A 19,952-nucleotide genomic window follows, 5' to 3' on the forward strand; every position below is an offset into this window, starting at 1 on the left:
CAGCTTTCCATATGGAAACTTTACCTTTGGGGTTAGCGTTTAGTATAACAATTCATTTTAGGGGGTCTAGATTACTTTTCCTTGGATAAGTACAGATTTACTAAAACGTACATATATTATTTTTATCAGGTAATATCAGCATTTGTAATAATGCATTCTCTTACCTCTGTCCAATGGCCCACCCTAATGTAGGCACATATAGGATCAAAAGCGCCAGTCCCACAAGCCAGAAGATGAGTTCTGTTATATTGGTGAAAGACCCGGATAAAATTTGCACATTCAGTCTAGATAATGAAAAAGAAAGAAATGAGAACAATGTCGCAAAAGCATTTTTAAGTAAATCAGAATGCACAGTAAATAGCAATTGCAAGTCAGAAGTAGGGTTTCTGTGTATATTATTGGGGATATGGATGTTTTCCTTTTTTTTTTTTTTTTTTTCTGGAAGCTTGCTGGTCACATGAATATACGTACCACATCTTTGCCTTCCATTTGACATTCTTCCACCTGAGTATGTGTGCTGGGCCAGTGTATCTGTAATGAAACGGAAAAAATATATATTTTCAAGTTACAATAACTGCCACAATATAGCATTACATTAAAGCAATTTAGTAAAACAAAACAGTTCTGTTAAGTAAGAAATCATTTCTGTTTTATTGTAGAAAACTGAATTGGAAAGCGTTCAAATCTGTCTCTATTGTCCACTAGCATCTAAGCATTGTTTACATAAGATTTATTACAAAAACACAGCTCAGTGTGGGTAAGCACAGGTATAACATTTAACAGTGATTATGGTTTGCTTTGCTGACCACTATAGACAAATCATGGTTATAGGAAAAGATTTGGGGATTTAGCCCCACACATTTTAACCCAACAATGCCCTCCGGTTCAGAATCAGGATAAGTAGGAGCCAGAAACAGTTGCCGCTCTTTGAACCGATCAGTTTATTTTAAGTACTGTTTTGCAAAATCTCATCCAGGTTGTCTAAATCCCTATGAGGCTCTTTAAAAAAGGAGACCGACATGTGTAAAAGACCACACAAGGAACATAACTCCTAAAAATTGCAAATGCTAACCAAGTTTACAATTAATAGAGGCATGCTTTTGGATACCAATAATAGCTATGTTACCATTTGTCCCATTACCAAGAGTAGCTAGAAATTATTTGGGAAATGTCTCATATGGTGGTTCCTTTGAGGAATTCATCCTAAAACATCTCTAAACAGAATGGCTATTTCATTTTGGGACCAGTTATTATACAACGTAAATATCCTGACATTGAGACAGATAGACACTATATGAGAAGTGCAAAGAATTGGAAGCACAAATAGGTAAAGATATGTGTAATGAATTTACTTTTCAATTATACATAAACAGAAACACGGGAGGGGTTAGCTGATGTATTACTTTTATATTAGGCTTAAGTAAATTTCTGGTTAAGCAGAAGGGGAGATCCTTTATCTTTTGCACCACATAAACATTAATTATGTCAAAAAGGTGTCTTTATCTTAAACAAAAGGTTCACAAAGTCAGAAGGAAGAAATACATGTGTTTAGAGAGTCTTTCCAGTGACTGAAATACAATGTTCTTCGTTACCATACCTCTCTGTACTCTTCGTTAACTTGGTCCAAGTTCAGAGAATACATAAGGTCCCGACCTCCCACAAACAAGCGTTCTTGATACTCGTCCAGGAACATTGTTCTTAGGTCCAAAAAACCACGTGGGCCGTAAAAAACGGAGGTTCGGTTTAAATCCCACAGCTCTGTAAAAGCAGCGGAAGTAGGTTTCGTTTTATAAAAATGAAAGATTATTTAAAAATGTTAACATTTCCATGTAAGTGTTGTCTTCATAGAGCTGATTGGACAGTACCAGATTATAGTTGTCAATGTGTTGCATTTTTAACTCAGTGCCTGTTTATACTGCTATTAGAATTAAGTGGAAGCCAACTGTGAAATGTATATATGTACACCGTGCCTTTACTTATCGCTTGTATTTGATGTTGTTCACCTATAGCAGTGTGTATTAAGCAACGTAAGGTCTGCCTAATGTTAAAAATCCCACCGGCGACCTGGCCCTTTAAATCGTTTTACTCAGGCACTGTGAGAGATAGCCCTGCTGGAAAGAGTAGAGCCCAGGCTTTAAAACAAGGCCCTACTGATGTCAGTAGAGAGATGTAAAAGTGAGAGTTTTCCGCTGTAAGACAGACTTACCTCGGTGCAGTAAACAAACATTTTCACACAACATCAAGAGAAATGGCGACATTGACGGCACAAGGACCTCTTTACCGATACATATATATTTGTTTTCTGTGTTTGTGGATCAGATGCACGAGACAAGAGCTGTTAGGGTTAGGTTGCCATGGTCACCACCTTGCTGGTTATTCAAGCCACAGTGAACAGCTCCATCTTGCTCCACCTAATCAGTGTCCCTGGGACAAATAATTTGAATGCGTTTTTTTTTTTCTTTTTTCTTTTGCACATTTCTCAATTGTTCACTTCTTTTTGATTGCTTTTGGTCCCTTTTGTATATATGGCCATAATTTATTCATTTATTATCCAATTTGCTCCCTACATGTTGAAGTTTCATTGTACACTGTCAGATTTGAGTTGGCCATGCTAAAATGTTTTTTTTTTTGTTTTCTTTTCTAAAAAGCTTCTCTCTTTTTCTGTGGTTTCTGTTATTGAACAGGGTGTTTCAGAGTACTTTTTTTTTTTTTTTTTTTTTTTTTTTTTTTATGGAAATTTAGTGTGTGCACATGCATTCTGTGCATGACATGTACCAGTAACCTTTTTAGTTATAGTTATAAGCACAAATCTAAGTAAAAATAGCTGGGACCCTTTAAGATGTGTCCTGTATCCTGTATGGATTCCTTTCCTGCTGCCATGACCTCATAACAGACTTGTACAGCACTAACAAAGACAAGTTTTATGATGCAGACAATAAATATCTTTGGTATTCTAGAAACATCTGCTTGAACTCATATGGCCCCATCAGGAAGACACTGGGATGTCCTGTTTGCCTGTGGTCAACCAAAATCTGTAATCTGTTTGTGGTTTTTTTATTCCATTGATGACTTCAACCAACTCTGAGCCAAATGAACCAAATGACAATATTAATCATTTCCCCCTGTGGCTCAATAATACATTGAACACAATTAAATAACATCTTTGGATGAGCTAAAAAAAAAGTGGTATTCTGAATGAATTGTTGCTGGCTGTGAAAGGCATGAAACTGGAGCTCAACCTCATTGCCAGTAAACAATCAACCGCTGTGAAATGAGATCACCAACCCGTACACAAGCACATTATACATTATTAACAGAGCAACCTTCCTGCACTTTGTTTTCATGGTCAGTTTAATATACTTGGATTAAAGACCTGGAGGGTACAACTAATTCTTCCAAAAGTCATTGTTGATAGTGGAAAACTATCAAGGCATTCTGTATTTCTCTAGAACGGAATAGGTGGGGTTTTGAGTATAAATTAAAATAATCTTGTTTCGATCATTTCAAAGATTTGCTTATTGAAAATGAAATGTCCATGGGTGGTATTTTGAGTCAAATTCAAAGACACAGATGGTATAAAACGAGTAAGGTAGAGGCAGGACAAACTACTTAAGTCATGTATTAGTTTAAAGAAACAATAGTTCATCATAAAGTAACACAGACCTTGATCCAAAATACCAGGAGCCTTGTTTCCTCATTGGCTCAGACAGTGGCTGCCATGGTATCGACGGTGTGAGAGAAGGGTCTCTTTACAGAGGCTAAAATAATTTACCATTGTACTGTAGCAGAACAGTAACCAAACTTCCGGGCATCAACACTATTTCACTGACTTGCCAGGGAGATAGGGAGTAGCAGCGTGGACCCAATCTCAATAGGTAAAATCCTAGCCCTGGATTGAGTTTCAGATTAATTTAAATAGTATATGTTGAATGTCTCCAATCAGTAACAAATTATGTACAGTCCACCATTGGGAAATATAACCCCATAGCCTTAAGCTGTAAAAACCAGGAATTGTTTAAATCTGAACCACAGCGGACATTACTTAGGTCTTAAATTTGTACCTATGATTTGTATAGTATTATGTGGTCTTGATGAAATACAAAAGTTACTTCCACAGAACTTTTATAATCCGGAAACTTTTGAAAGTAAATAAAGCCAAAATACATTGTTTTTTGTATACCAATTGAAACAACGTACACTGTCTGTTGTTTAATCTAACTCACTTGAATCTCCCATTTTAAGATGCTAACAGCCACTTCTTTGTTGCCTAAATCCTACTGGGGCTAAAAAAAAAAAAAAACTACTTTGACGGTTGTATTAAAATCGTATTTATTAAACTGCCATGACATATCCAATTAAATAAAGCCACTTGTATTTTATACTTGTGGTTGTTTAATTCAAAAGAAAAGTTTATTGTTCTTTATTCAACAACAATAACTTGCCTTTGTGATTTTCTTCAAAAGGAAATATGTGGTAAATTCAGCAACACTAACTTTTAGACTGTTCAGTTTTTATTTGTATTATTTAGACACATTCTGGAGATGACTGTACGCACTTAAGTACCCACAAGCATCACACTGTTCTCTGTTTATGTATACAGCAAGCAAACTGGTTGATCACTGAGTTAGCATTCAAAGAGGCTGAAACCAGTATTTTAACCATTTGCAGTCCATTTTTTCAGGGCTTGACAGGCGAGTCAGGTCCAATTTGTTTTCACATGCGCTGTTTAAAAGTAATTTTATTCAAAGTAAAACCTGTTAAAAAGGCACTGCATATCAACAGGGCACTCAGTACTGCATTTCCAGCTCCACCCCACCCCTTGTTCACTGTATTTGTCACATACCTCTTCATAGACGTGCATACTGATAAATCATCTCCTGATCACTTGTTTTATCACCAAACTCCTCAATAATGCGATCCAAGTAATTATTTTATTACTATAACATCTCAAAAAGCTCTGCAAATGTCTGTGATATTCAGGAGAAAAAGTGACTAGAGACCTGTGCTTTAAGTCAGACTAGAAAAGGGAAAATTGTAATGTCGGACCTAGTCCAACATAAGATCGCAAAGGGTTAAAGCATGCAGGGATGTACAATATTATTTTTCATTTTAGGCTACCAAACAACCTTCCCTATTCATTGTCAGTTTACAGCCTCAGTATGGCAGAAGAACTGTCAGCGCCCTGGATGAGAGTTAGTTGCCATTGATTGGTACTCAATTGTAAACATGAGGGACATCATCTTTTCATGTTTTTAAATCAACACGATAGAGATTTATTTAATGAATTTATTGAAGACAATTCTGAATACGAGTACCGCATTTTGGCACACACCTATTGGGAAGGAACATAATTAAGAATACAGTAATTAAGAACATGCATCAACAGCAGTGGTAGGCATAACATTCCCTTTTGCCGCAGGCCCTGATGGTACGAGTGGTTTTCCACTGGCTATTTGTTGAGCTGAAATTCTGGCATCACAACACATCTGAATCTGAATCAGAGCAAGGCCAGGGGAGGGGTTAATAATTTTCATCATTACGTTGCAGCATCTAAGGCCAAGAATCTTGCTCATCATATCCAAGTCAGTACTCTCTCCGAGAAGCATTTGGCTCCTCTTTTTGCATAATAACCCCCCATGTCATTGAATTTCAGTTATATTCAGTCATATATTAAAAATGAAGCCTAACACAACTATAACCTCTGGAGTCGCCAATTTCAACTCAAATTTAGCACCTCTTAATACTGTATTATTGACACTGATTGCAAATGACATCAATGGGAAAACAACCAGGCTCCTGCTAAGCGGCACCAGGCTGGCCCGGCTCGGTTGTACAGTGGAAAAGAGGTATTTGAGTAAGCCAGACATTATTGGGATGTAAAGAGGAGTTTGGGATTCGGATTCATTTTTCAACATTCAAAAAGAAACCTCTCCTATCACTACTGTATTTAGAAGAAACCAGCATGTACCTTTCTTAAACCAAAATCCTTGTTCAAGATAGCCCAATAGCTTAATACTATGAGCTTCATTAGCCAAAACAGTTTTTGAAGTGAGTCACTGATAATGCTTCTTTATGCAACTGCACACAATTATTTATTTATGAAAAACATCTGTTATGTCAGAACAACTTAAAAGATAAAATACACCTCTCTAACCTCTTTCACAAAAAAGCTGTCCCCATTAACAAAAGGTTAGTTTTAAAAAAAAAAAAAAAAAATATATATATATATATATATATATATATATATATATATATATATATATATATATATATATATATATATATATATTGCAGTTTTTGTTTCTTTAAGCTGTAAAACATTACAGCCCATGTCTTTCAAATCATCATGGCTTATGATATCATTGCATTCTAAATCAAAAAGGTCAGTGTGTGAACATTACACCACTCTACAATGGCCACTGGATCATTATCAGTTCAGAAGGTCTGTTAACATAGTCTCCAAGTGATCAATATGAATTATCAAACTTCTTTGGTCATTTATTCTGAACACATGTTTTTATTAATTTCTTGAGTGGTGGACTCTAAATATAAAATGGTGTACCCTGTACAGCATATCCTTACTGACCTACATTCGACAGTGATGTGTATCAGGAGGAAACAAAACACCGTTGTGAGGGTTATGTTGAAAAAGCTTGCTTGTTTTTAGGCTACTTAAGATTTCAAAAGGATTTCTCAGATGAGATTGGAAGGTGAAGACTGGGTAGATAAAGTGATACTGAACGTTTTCATCTTTCCATTTTCCTAGTTAGGGATATTACTATGTGACATTAATCTAATTTAAAACAGCACACAATCCCTTATGATATTGACTTTGAAGTTAAATTAAGGTATTGTTCTACCGTACATTGCATATTCTGCTGTATTGGATTTCACTCTGGAAATACAAAAAGTCACTGGAGGCATCGAACACCAGTTTTAAATAAAGCTTTTTGTGGTGAGCATGTCAACTTTTTTCTTCATTACAGAACTTTATCTTAGTGCGAACCAGTCCTTTAAATCTGCACAATGTTCTGGAAACTCTGCAACCTCCTGTAACATGTCTACTGACTTAGTTTCTTATAGTGTTTCACATATAACACATTACTAGTCTGTTGTTCTCAAAAAACGATATACCATTTGCAGTATTAAAAATAGGGGTGTTTCCATCCACTTCCAGTATCTGGCCTCTTAATTAATTTAGCTTTTTTTGCTGATGCATACCATGAATCATTTGGAAAACTGTGTGCCATAGAACAATGAAACTTGCTAGCAATAATGGACAATGAAAAAAGGATATTATTATAGTTGGTACTTTGAGTCATAGAAGGTTCTGTCTTCACACCATTTGCATACCAGAGTGACATGAATCCCATATGACTCACGGTGTCATCCATTTTCTTCTCTTGTCTACTGATGCTCCCTGAAAAGTTGTATTAATCTACAGTGCATACTTTTATCTCATGATATCTGTGAACTGGTCAAGTGACTATTGAAATAAACTTCAACATTCCTCTGCCAGCACAATCTCAAATGAAAAACTTCAGGTTTTAAGTTTACAACTGCGCTACTTAGTTCCACGTGCTGACATATGTTCTCCTCTTTGAAAACCATTTTAAGCTAATCTATGCAAGGCGTATACAATGGACACATTCACCATGTGATGGCGAATGAAGAATGCTAATTTCCCTCTGCCTAAAATACAAATGCTTTGAATTATATTTTTATATAATTATATCTTTTAAATGTGACTAATGTGTTGACAGCTATTATTTAATTGGTGATAGATGCTTGCTGTATCTACAAGCATTCAGACAGACATTTCAACAATCTTGCTAACAAGTTACTCCTACTTCCACACAACTAATTTCTTAATGATGTGTGTGTGACAAATTGGTTTCCAGACATGTCAATCCTATTCTCTGTCACATTTCAAGTATGTTTCTTGAAAACAGTGTCTCAAGTTGAAAGAAAACGCCAGCGATGATAAACATAATCACTCAACCACTCAAAGGAAGGTTCAACTTTCCTAAAGCTACTCCCTGGTGCTAAAAAGACTATAAATGTTTGAAAAATATTTATAAGTAAAGACGTGACCTTAAACAATGCCTTACAATATGAAGTTAATGGCTCCAGTACTAACACAGGTTGCTGAAGTTTTTTAATTTAGAAACAAGTTACAGGTACAGAACCACAATGCGAAAGCTGTTTGTATAAGGCTGGATTATTTCTCAAATATAGTTTGTAAATGCATTACAGAATCAAAAGCTGCACTATCATTGTGTACAAGGTTCTTTTTGTAAGTAACAATAAAGCATATAGGTGGATGCTCTAAATGAGACTGGGTGATCTTCACATTTGCATGCAAAGATAAGCACATATATCACTCTAAACCAACAATGTTCTCCTGCAGAAAAAAATACAAATTAAATTAAATGCTTTGAGAATTAAATATCCGAAAGATTATTTTGATATATTCTAAACACATATACTATACTGCAGCCACCTGGTCAAAAGATTATCTATAAACCTCAGTAACATTTAATGTGTGTACTCGACACTACTTTCTATATATAAAGGCTGTTAATAGAAAAAAAAAAAACAGTTCTGCTGGTTGCTGGAAAATCTGCCATTGAGCAGCTAACAAAAACTCTTGTAACTCTTTTTTTAGCTTTTAAAAGGGTGTATGCAAAATGTGTATTTTTATAGCATTATTTATTTATAACATCTGTACTGTAGTCTGTACTGTATTTGACACATTATTTCTAGATGTTAAACTGCACACGTAGTGAATTGGCTAATTGAGGATGAATTGCTGTAGCTGGCCCTTCGCTGTCTCTTTTTGTTACAAAAATAAAGGTTGCAATAGTACGTAACATACTCTACCTATGCAATTAAGAATATCTTCTAAACAAATTAAGAAGAGTATAGATATTCTGTGAACAAATGTTTCATCAAAAAATGAAAGAGAATCATTCATAAAAAAGCAACCATAAAACATGCAATTGTGGTATGTTTAGTGTGTATGATAAACATTCTGACTAGAAGTCTTTCTCAAAGTCTTTAAATCTTGTTTCTTTATACACACACATATACTCTTAAATCTAAGTCTGATCGATTAATACGGTTCTGCTTAATGATGTTGCTATTTGTATCTATTAGACATTTTACTCCTTGAATGTTCTTTTGCTGTTGTAATATTGGAAAAACTTTTTGGAATTGGATTTAGCGTCCTTGGCAATGACAATTCATTTATATCTTTTTCTTGGCCTTTCTAACTTGCACTTGCAGTTTCAAATACTCTTTCTGTGTATTTTGTACCCTTTTAAACACTCTGTAAATTGCCATTTTTTTTCCTGAATTAATTTTTTTAATTGATCTATTAAACCATTTTGGCCATTTTGTTTAAGGTTTTGATTTGTCTGCTTTTGGAATGCATTTGTTTCATGCCTCTAGTACTATTTAAAAAAAATAGCCATCCTTTCTCTGTGGATGTTTTCTGTAATTTACTATATTCCTTCAGAGTTTGCCTTTTTAAAATTGTAAGCCTTAGCTTTAGTCGTTACTTTTGGGGTTTTAAAAAGCACTTCAAATGAGACCATGTTGTGATCTGAGTTTGCCAATGGTTCTCTGACCTCTGTTTTGGTTATTCTGTCTTTGTTATTTGAAAAGACTAAATCATGTTGTTTGTACAGGTTTGTTTGCATGCATCTCAGAGAATAAAATTGCTTTCTAAAAGCAATCTTAAATCTAGCTGGAATGTATTAATCACACTTTAAACACTGACGCACAGACACACTAGAGTCATTGTTGCCCGGCTGAATTTTAGCCAAGATAAATTTTAATAATTCAGTTATATTTTCCAACTGTGAGCTGCTCCAGCTTGTTCATTGTATATCTCATGTGTTTAAACAGTATTTTGTACAGTACATTAACGGAACTGTGCTACTTTAAATTTCTTTTTTTTCTTTTATACAAAAAAGTGGCATATATTAATGTTATATCTTTATAATGATAAAAACATTAAGAAACGGTATTATACACATTCTGCCTTAAATACTGCACTAGTCTTAATTTCTAAAAACATGTGTCCCAGTAGTTTTGAACATCCCTAACCTTGTTATCGACAGTTTCCAGAATTATTGGCTGATTTTGATGTAACAATGTGATGGACTGTGACAGAAATACAATGATACTTGGTTGTAAATCTCCCTCCCGACCTGTGAGGGCGCTAAGCAGCTAGAACAGAGTTCTTTTGGATGGGCTGGTCTGACAGTTCTTTCCCAGGGTCGAGAGATCGGCCAGTCTGGAAGAAGGCGAGACACCGTTGCAAGAATGCATTGACCCGGAAGGGAAACGACTTGTCAGCCGCAGATTGGAGAGGCGATTGCACTCGTTTACTAAGTGTGACAGCATAAAAAGGGAATGGAGAATCGTAATCTGTTCCTTCACTTTGTTTTTTGTTATTGAACCAAGAAGGACTGTGAGAGACCCCGTAACCCCTGTCTCAGTATCTCGAGTGTTTTGTTTGTTTGTCTTTGTGTATTTCGTCTTATTTGTAAAGCACTAGACAGCTAATACGATTTTGGAGCTTTGGCCGAGGGCCTGTCTACCCAGTGTAATACACATTGCTGTGTGTTGTCAGGGGATTATTGTTTATTGGTCACCAGACTTAGATAAAAAATAAAGCACACTTTATAAACTGGATTACAAGGCTCTGTCTGATTAATTGCTGCACTGCATCACTCCTGCACCTGTATACAATCAACCACTTCGCCACATGGACAAAGGAGGGTCCAGTCTGTAATTCGACCTCCTGCTACTAGAGGGCGCTGAACCAGTTGATGGTTTTCCATTACCAGGATCCGCTGGCACCTGTCTTCCCTCAGCTCAGTTGGGCTTAATTGAAAAAAAAAAAAAATAAATAAAATAAACCCTGGTTGTTTCTTTTAAAACTGTTTGGACTTCTGTTTTGTTCCTATTCACCACCCCATTGAAACCTCGACCATCGACAAATAGACACAGGGAAATTACTAACTATAAATACAAGTTTTGTTTTGCTATAGAGTCATTTCTGGATTTCGCTGAATGTCATCGTGTCTTTACTTATAAAATGTGACAGAGATGCAGCTGTTTCTTTCATGACACAGTACTTTTAAGTGCTTTTGTTTATAATTATAACAGATATTGTAACTTGTGACATATGCTCAAAGAAGAACTATATCGTATTGAAAATGGTTAATATGTATCTTCAATGTGTGGGATCCTTCTGTATTGGCAACAGTGAAAACAAAAGATACTATTTAGAAAAAAAAATCCAGTCAGAACATTTATTTAACATGTTGTTTTTCCTTAAGGCTCCTTGCATTACTTAATAAATAGGGTGTGTATTTATGGAGCAATACTTGTCATTAGAAACCTCGAAACTATCATGTACCAGTTAGGAAGCAGCATTGCAGGGCACTCCACATCTCTATGAAGAAACCTAAATAATGTAAATGAAAGACGTAAAATAACAATACAGGCTGTTTACCAGTTTCAAATTGCAATAATCCCTGATTATTGTGCATTACATTGGTAGTATGTAAATGTCTGAGCCAGACTATTGCTTAATCAATCTGGCTCAGACATTTAACTGCACGGGGCAGGCCTTACCAACGGTAAAGTCCTCTTCTTTGGGCTCAGATGCTTAATTAATACTACTGTTAATACTACTGTCTTTCCACATTCCCCTTCAAATCATTTATAAAACAATACACACAAGCCCTTTCTATTACCAACAGCAGCTTTGCGATCAGATCTCAAAATTATAACCAATGCGTTCATGAACAAATGTAATTCTTGAAAATTCTTTCTTCTGATTTTGAGTAAAGCCTGTGGAAGGTGTTTGCTGTCAAGGTCTAATTTGGCATCATTAATCTGATTGGCACATTAATCTGACTGGCAGCGATCTATGTAAAATTTGATATGATGAAGACTTCAAGATATAGAACCTGTATTTCCACACGTTAATGGTGCAATGAAACGCAACATATCCAACAAGTTCTTAACACATCAGACTTCATTACGTTTGAACTGCCTCTGCCTCTCTGAAATGATCTGTGACATGAAGTAAATCAGTAGCTTTTAGACAATCACAGGCGTGTGATGATATATAAGTACTAGCTTAGAAATGAAATGCCAGACATATGAAGACAATATAGCCCTTGGGCGTCTCTTCTGAAGTAATGAAGAGTGACAGCTGAAAGGATGAAAGTTTGCCTGGCATATTAAATATATGTCTTTATACTGAAAAAGAATAATCTATGACCCTCCCTGGTGGAAACACGGCAGGACCATTAAAGATTTCGATTAAAATATGCTTCAAACCTTAATATGACTGGCAGATAAAACTTTTAACTGCCAATTTCTATTGCATGAAGATTAATTATTAATATATTTCTGCCAAATAGAGTGATATGAAAAAAAGTGTTAGAATGCTGAATCACCAAGTTTTAAAATAAGTTTCTTTATGGACCTGTTATTGACCAATTGTATTAGAATCTGTTGTTGGAATAACTTAGTATTATTAGCATTATCATTTTCTTAAAAAAGAAATTGGAAGGGCATAGGTAGGGGTCTACCTAATTGAGGCGTCACCATGAAATTCACCTCTTTAGGGTTCAATGCATACCGGATTATTATGGAGAGAAAAAAAAAAAAGAAACCCAATTTACTACTGCACACCACAAGCCATCGTAAGCAATGTATCTTAATTCTGTAGACAGGCTTTTTTATTCCTGTGTGAATTGCTATGGAAGCGCATTGCTGGTATTGACATATACCATATATATATATATATATATATATATATATATATATATATATATATATATATATATATATATATATATATAGTTACTATGAACGAAGAACAACAATATTAGTAAATATTTTTGTAAAACAAAAATTAAATTTAAAAGGGTTAACATTTATTTAATTTAACAACAGGTTTATACAATAGCATAAACATTATGCATGGACAAATGTGATCGCAAAGTTACGTTTTTCCAAATAATTTACTCATGAGTAAGGGCAGTGCTTGTGCTTATTAGAGCATCTGTATCATATTTACAGCTTATCTACTCAAACAACATGGTTGTAAAAAGCCCCAATTAATTATCCTTATCACCAAATTACGTGATAATTCCCTCTCACGAAATTACGTGGTAATCATCACGTAATTACGTGATATCATTTTATTTTTAATGTAAGGCAGCAATGCACTTCCGTACATTGCAGTTAGCTAAAAAAAAAAAAAAAAAAAAAAAAAAAAAAGTACCTTAGTCATAAAAACAAAAAAAATGGTTTACTGTTCACATGACAACAATTTAATCAGCCTATCAGTGCGTGTGTACTGTCTTGTATGTGACCTGTACATATATATGTGAGTTGTGATAAATATATTGTTACCAGGCAAAGCCAAAGCCTCCAATCATCTTCCATTGGCAGCGGCTTTATTCATCAACTCATGTCAATTACCCCTCAGTGAACAGCAATTATAACAGTGGCTGTAGCCTTTGTGTTCAGCAGGCTATTTGGCAGTGAAGTCTAGATGAGACAATTAAAAACAAAGTTTTGTGTATGGGCTGAGGTAGATCCTGCAGTGTCTTTGAAAGCATGAGCTTTTGAGACCAAAACAAGGGAACAGTACTCAGTTGGTCACTTTGAACCACAAAAGCATTTGGATGTTAATTTTTCTCTATTGCTTTCATCTGTAATACTGGTAGCCTCATTAGAAAAATACAAACTGGTGCACACTTATGTTTTTAATGTACATTTATTAGATACAATTGAGAAAAGAAACAGAAAAGCTGTTACCCACTTAGTTCGATTTTGGAAAACTGTTGTCATGTTACTTGGCATATCGTTCTGCAATGCAAAGTAACTTCAAGATAAAGAAATGCAAACAATTTCTATGGTATAAATTATTATAGTATGGAATTCAAATTAGTAGCATTCCTGTAAGTTCATCTCATTTAGCTAAACATACTGAATACAATCACAAGTAATATTAACTACAAATACTACTGTTTAAAGCCTCTGCCTGGTGAATTTAGAAGCTGCTTCTCGTTGCTGCACTTAGTTGTGCTCAATATTTTATTATTGTAAATATCCAACATTATTTGACAAGTGGAATCTCTCTCCCATTCACTTTCATTGAGATGCCAAGTCTTGTGATAACACAACACAGTACAGGTTGGATAAACACCTGTCAGGCAGGTCAAATGTAATAGTTTTTTTTTTTTTTAAGAAGCATATATATTTATGTAGTTTATTAAACTGTCATCAATGTTATTGAAAGGATGAAATAAGTTATTATAGTTAAAACTAGTTAAACTATTTAGTGAATACACAGTAAAAGCTAAATAGAACAGTGTATATATAGTGCAGACATACTGTATAGCCCAAGGGCTTTTAGTGTCTTTAGTGCACATTTTCAAGAGCTAAAAAATACAGCAATAATATTCATAGTGAAGGGTGTTTATTTGACCAAGTTACATTTAATGACATTTCAGTTAACCAAGCATGCAACAGTTATTACAGAACCCCAGTCCCATCAAGGATATATTGAGTATGAAAGTCAAAACAAGCTGAAATGATCATTACTGCAGCAGTAGATATAACTAAAAGGAAAGTACCCTTTCAGGTAACACTTTATTGGGCTTCATTAAGACTAGATAACACTGTATAACTATGCGTGATTATCATCCACATAACATGAACATGAGATCAATTGAATAACATCATTTTTGTTTTATTATAGTAACTATTGTGACAACATATTTGACCACAAGATTTACATGTAGTATTAAAAAAAAGTTTCTCATGAAATAGCTGTTAAACATTCACAATAAAATACTTAGAGGAAGGGGTGTACGCTTACCGTTGCAAAAACATTATTGTGAAAGTAATGTGTTGTACTGTATACCGATATATATATATATATATATATATATATATATATATATATATATATATATATATATATATATATATAGTAGTAGCAGGGAAGGGGTTAAGTTTCCCTGCCCAGAAACATATGCGAATGCACATTTGTGTTTAATTGTTTCATTTATTTTATTGTTTAATTATCACCCACACCTGGGGATCTTTAAAAATTAGGACCAGGTGCAGGGTTTAAATAGACAGCAGCCATGTTGCAGGTAAACGGCGTAGCCGTCCTGAGAGCTAGTCAGGGACCTGCAACAAATGTTCTGTCAGTGTTCCGAAGGAGCTAGGTGTTTGTTTTTGTTTATTTGTTTTGTGTGTGTATTAAAAAGTGCACATAAGCGTGAAAACTTTGATTTGTGTGTCCTGGGTCCTATCTTAAGGTGGCAACAAACGTGTGTGAGTTCCAGTCGTTTTATATATATATATATATATATATATATATATATATAATATATATATATATATATATATATATATATATATATATATTAAGTGTGCCTTAGCTAAGTGTTCCCTTTAGACAATATGCATGATTATCACTAGTGATATGAAGTGGCCTCAAAAACATTTCATCTGCCACACCACATATACTGTATGTTCTCTATGTAGTAGCTGTATGTTTTGTTTTGGTTTTTGCCACTGGAACCCATTTCTGTATGCTGAGCTGTTCTTTCAGCACTACAAGCTCAAGGCATTTATCTCATACACCTGCTTTATATCTGATTTCAAATATATGTATTTCAAATATAGATAGATAGATCGATATACACATCTGCAATAATATATAGAGCTCACACAAGACAGAAGACAAGTTTACATGCTCCTTACCACCATACACATTGTAGCTCCTCGGTACGATATAGGACAATATTGAAAGTATAACACGATTACAGGCAGGGTGCTTGGGGAGCGGGGAGAGGGGAGAAGGGAGAGGAGAGAGGGGAAGGGGGTATTTGTATTGTTTTTTTAAAGTCACTTAAACATAAACTTCAAACCAATTGTAGTAGACTTTTGTTTTATTTTACAGGACTGTGTTCCTGCAGTTTAAATAACATTATATCAGTAAGTGGATACTGACGTCATCATTACAATGGAATCTTGAGAAGGGGGTGGGTACATTAAAATTCCATAACAATAGCAAGAGAAATTCTCACTCAACATGTGAACTTTGCCAGTGTTATGAAAATGTTTCAATCTGGAACTGCTTGCCAGAAAAGCCTGGATGTTTGACAAATTGAAATGTCATTTGGATAAGTTATGTAAATTGTAATCTATAATGATGCATGTTGTTTCATATTTTCTCTTACAGTGTATTTTATTAACATTAAATGTAAATATAGGACTTCTATATAATATAATCAGCAATTAGGCCAGACTGAAAGTAGCCCTTTTCAGCCTAATCCTGTAAGGAAACCCACTTCACAGTGCAAGCAAATAATCAAGGGAGGTGGAACAAAAAGGAATGAAGAGCTGCAAGTAAAGTCCAGCATGTACATCATAACTGCAAAATGTGGCTTTATGACCAACCATCACAACTTTCTGCAAGATATATCAATACATAGCAGAGAATCCTTTAAGTGTACTTGCTTTCTTCAATCAGCTCAGTATATTGTATTTTGGCAGGTCTCTGATGTTTAGATTTCATATATTTGTCAGCTTAAGTCATTAATTGGTTTAGGATGTTGCCTCCTAGGCATCTGTCCCGGTCATGTCTTTTTCAGAGCAAATAGCCTTGTAAACAAACAATTAAAAGCAGATTTGCAACTAATCCACAGTTGGTTCAGCCCCACGTGCTAACTAAGATTTCAAGCATGTAAGGATGATTCATAATTGTGTTATTAAAGTTTAAATCTACTGGCAGATAAGCATAATGCAAAAATACATACCGGTACATAACTATAAAATAAATGACTTCACTTATATGTATTACTAGACCACACATACAGGTATAAAGCTGGATTCTGTTCGTATACCACACTACTAAAGGATATGGTGATGTAACTTTTTTATAAACACGCCCAGACATCTTTATCATAACAAAATAGCATGACTGGAATTCATGCAATTCCATACTGTACAGCAGAGCTTGATAAAGGTTTCAGTAACTACATTCCACACTTGATCTGGACCGGAACCATTTTGCTTCCTTATTTTATGTGGCATCGTAGCACTTAGGCCTACACTATATCTAAATCAGTATCCAAAATTACAGTGTGGTGCTTGCTGGAGCTTGCAGGCATGACTGGTCAATTTCTCCATATGGGCATGGTACACAGTCCCGATTTGAAAGAAGCTGGTAGTTGTTTAATAAACTACTTAATAAAGAGACATTAGGAAGCGTATACACAGGCTGCTTTTAAAGCTTCCAGAAATGTGCAGGATGACATGGAAAGCACCTACAAATGTCATGAATCAGATTTACTGTACATACTGTACAGCATAAATCATCATGTTCTTTTTCTGCCATACTTTACTATACATCTCTGTTTATTATACCTCTCATAACAGCATTCCACCTCAAGGAAAACAGAACCTGCATGTGTTGATGGCAAAATTACAGAATTCTCTGCCTTTGTTAGTCAGGGAAGCTGGTTACAGTTTTCAAGTCAAGACTAAAAATGCACTTTTATAAAATAGCTTTCTTATCTTAGTAGGCTTTAATGTAACTTTTGTAGTATTATGTGTATACTGTTAATTAAATATGTTATTTAAATGGTCTGAATGTGGCAGTTGTATGTGTGACATGCTATACAAATGTATTGTGGTTTGTTCTTTTTCTGCTATGTACCGTACAGTGCTTTATGATACTTTTGTGTAGAAAGTGCTATATAAATGCAATAAATACACAAATAAATAAATAAAATAACATTAGCATTACTGCATGATGCCCAATAAACCACAAGCCAGATAGCCTGAATGAACCTGAATATGTAAAATAGAAACAACCTGTCCTACTTAGGTGATGAGATTTCTCATCACAACAATGTGGTATATTAATTTCACGATTGTAAATACCCCTTGAAAGTGCCCACTTGAAGAATTATAAATAAAAAATAAATAAATAAATGCAAATGGATGTATTTGTACTTCTTGGTCTTTGCCTGTTAGTGTAATGTAGGATGATGATTTACCAGACCATATGGATAATAGAAATGCAAATAATAGTTTCATCCCTGTCATGTTTTCTTAATTATAAATTGTGTATATTTTTACAACAATATATGAGTGATGCATTGATTTGGAAAATATTTTAGGTAAGATATAATTCAAGTGAGATATTATTATTATTATTATTATTATTATTATTATTATTATTATTATTATTATTATTATTATTATTATTATTATCAAACAGCTATATTAAATATAATAGTTGTTAAATGTTCATTTAAGGTAATTTCACTGAAATAACATTAATGATGCAGTAATCAGTGTCGTATTGAACTTCATTTGTCAGTGCTGAATGCAAATAATACACTACAGATAATTTCAAAGAATCATAGCAGATAAAGCACATCTTTGTTACTGTCTTGTATTTGTATTATTACTTAGTTTCTAAATACTGCTATAAGAGGAGAGATTGCAAGTTGTATTATTTGTTTTGTCTTTCTGTGCAATATACAGCATGTGACCCCCTTGGCACTTTCACCTACCTCTGTGAGACAGTCGTAACCTTGGTCGGCTGCTATGGGCTTCCAGCACTCCACTCCCGAGAATTAACCAAAAGCGAAACAGCACTGATATGAGCACCTTCTGTACCACTGCCATCCTGTTAGTGTCACTTGTATCTCTTCTTCCTTAAATCACTTTCATTCAGTTCACAACTATATTGAACAAGTCCATTTGAAGGGGTGAATATAAGTTGCTTTATCCCTAAATACAATGTCAAACTACTAGTTCCTTGTAATGGGTTGCTTATTTCTCTCTCGATAGGAGCATTCAGGAGTATTATCAGCCTTTATCTGTTGTCTTCTGCTTCAAACAACTGTGAGGCTTTTCTCTAATACCAAAGAGCAACTCTTATTCATTTTTTGTTACTTCTTTCTGGGTGCAAGGCAAACAGCATTCCAAAACTTCTCCTCTGGTTTATTTGTCAGTTGGTTGCAGCCCCATTTACTTGCCAAAAACCCCTGGCAATTAGAAGAAAGCAGCCTCCTCTCCCTTGCTGAGTCTCAGTGCGTCTCAGATCCAGCAGCTCCACCCAGCAGGGGTGCATTAGTCCTCAGTAGAGAAGTACTGTGGGAATTGAAGTAAGCTCTGCAGCCAAGACATATTTCTCATCCACGTGCCATTCACTGATCCACCCTTTCTTTTCCACTCTCTCAGATCCCCTGGTGTCTAGAACTGGGGCCAAGGTTTTACTGCCCTGATTATGACAGCACTTCTCTTGAGCAGCATGTTTCCTTTGACAGAAGCAACTCTGATTCGATTTTAGAAAGCAAGTAAGAGAGGTTTTTGTGAGACATGTGCTCTGTGTCACCAGTGTATGTGTGTGTGTGTGTGTGTGTGTGTGTGTGTGTGTGTGTTTATACAGAGCCTACACCCCATGTATACACAAATACTTTTACAATCAGAAGGATTGATTGATTATAATTAGCAGATGATAAACACTTTTACAATCTGCTGTACATTTTTTTACAAATGGAAATGATATTTAGATAAGTAAACTGCAGTCTATCATGATATATAATATATTTGTCTAGAAATTGCAGGGAGCATATTTTAGAACATGTTTTTAAATCATAACATGTGAAGTAGTTTTCCAGACACAGGTAGGTACTAAGTTTTTTCCAAATATTTTTTTTTTTTTTCCCCAAAGGAGTTAATTCATTTCTGTATGCAATCCCAGGGCTAGAAAGAAAAATGTAAATCTTTGTGACGGGGTGCCCACCCCTTGTGTATATTTTATTTATTTTTATTATTAGTAGTTGTAGTAGTATATAGCTGTCATTTTAATTTAT

General features: G+C 34.8%; 1 protein-coding gene across 1 annotated transcript in view; it reads right to left on the reverse strand.

The window, feature by feature from the left end:
• The window catches only part of LOC121319911 (semaphorin-3E-like), a 40,232-nt gene extending 21,041 nt beyond the window's left edge, over positions 1-19,191 (reverse strand). Inside the window, exons 1-4 of the mRNA XM_041257868.1 lie at positions 18,645-19,191; positions 1,598-1,758; positions 472-531; positions 165-284 (exon numbers count right to left, since the gene is read on the reverse strand). Of these exons, the coding sequence (XP_041113802.1) occupies positions 165-284; positions 472-531; positions 1,598-1,758; positions 18,645-18,759 (456 nt within the window). The 5' untranslated portion in view covers positions 18,760-19,191. The remainder of the gene's footprint in view (positions 1-164; positions 285-471; positions 532-1,597; positions 1,759-18,644) is intronic.
• Positions 19,192-19,952: the final 761 nt, after the last annotated feature.

Source organism: Polyodon spathula, chromosome 8 (assembly GCF_017654505.1).
Source record: "Polyodon spathula isolate WHYD16114869_AA chromosome 8, ASM1765450v1, whole genome shotgun sequence".
In the NCBI taxonomy this organism is placed as follows: domain Eukaryota; kingdom Metazoa; phylum Chordata; class Actinopteri; order Acipenseriformes; family Polyodontidae; genus Polyodon; species Polyodon spathula.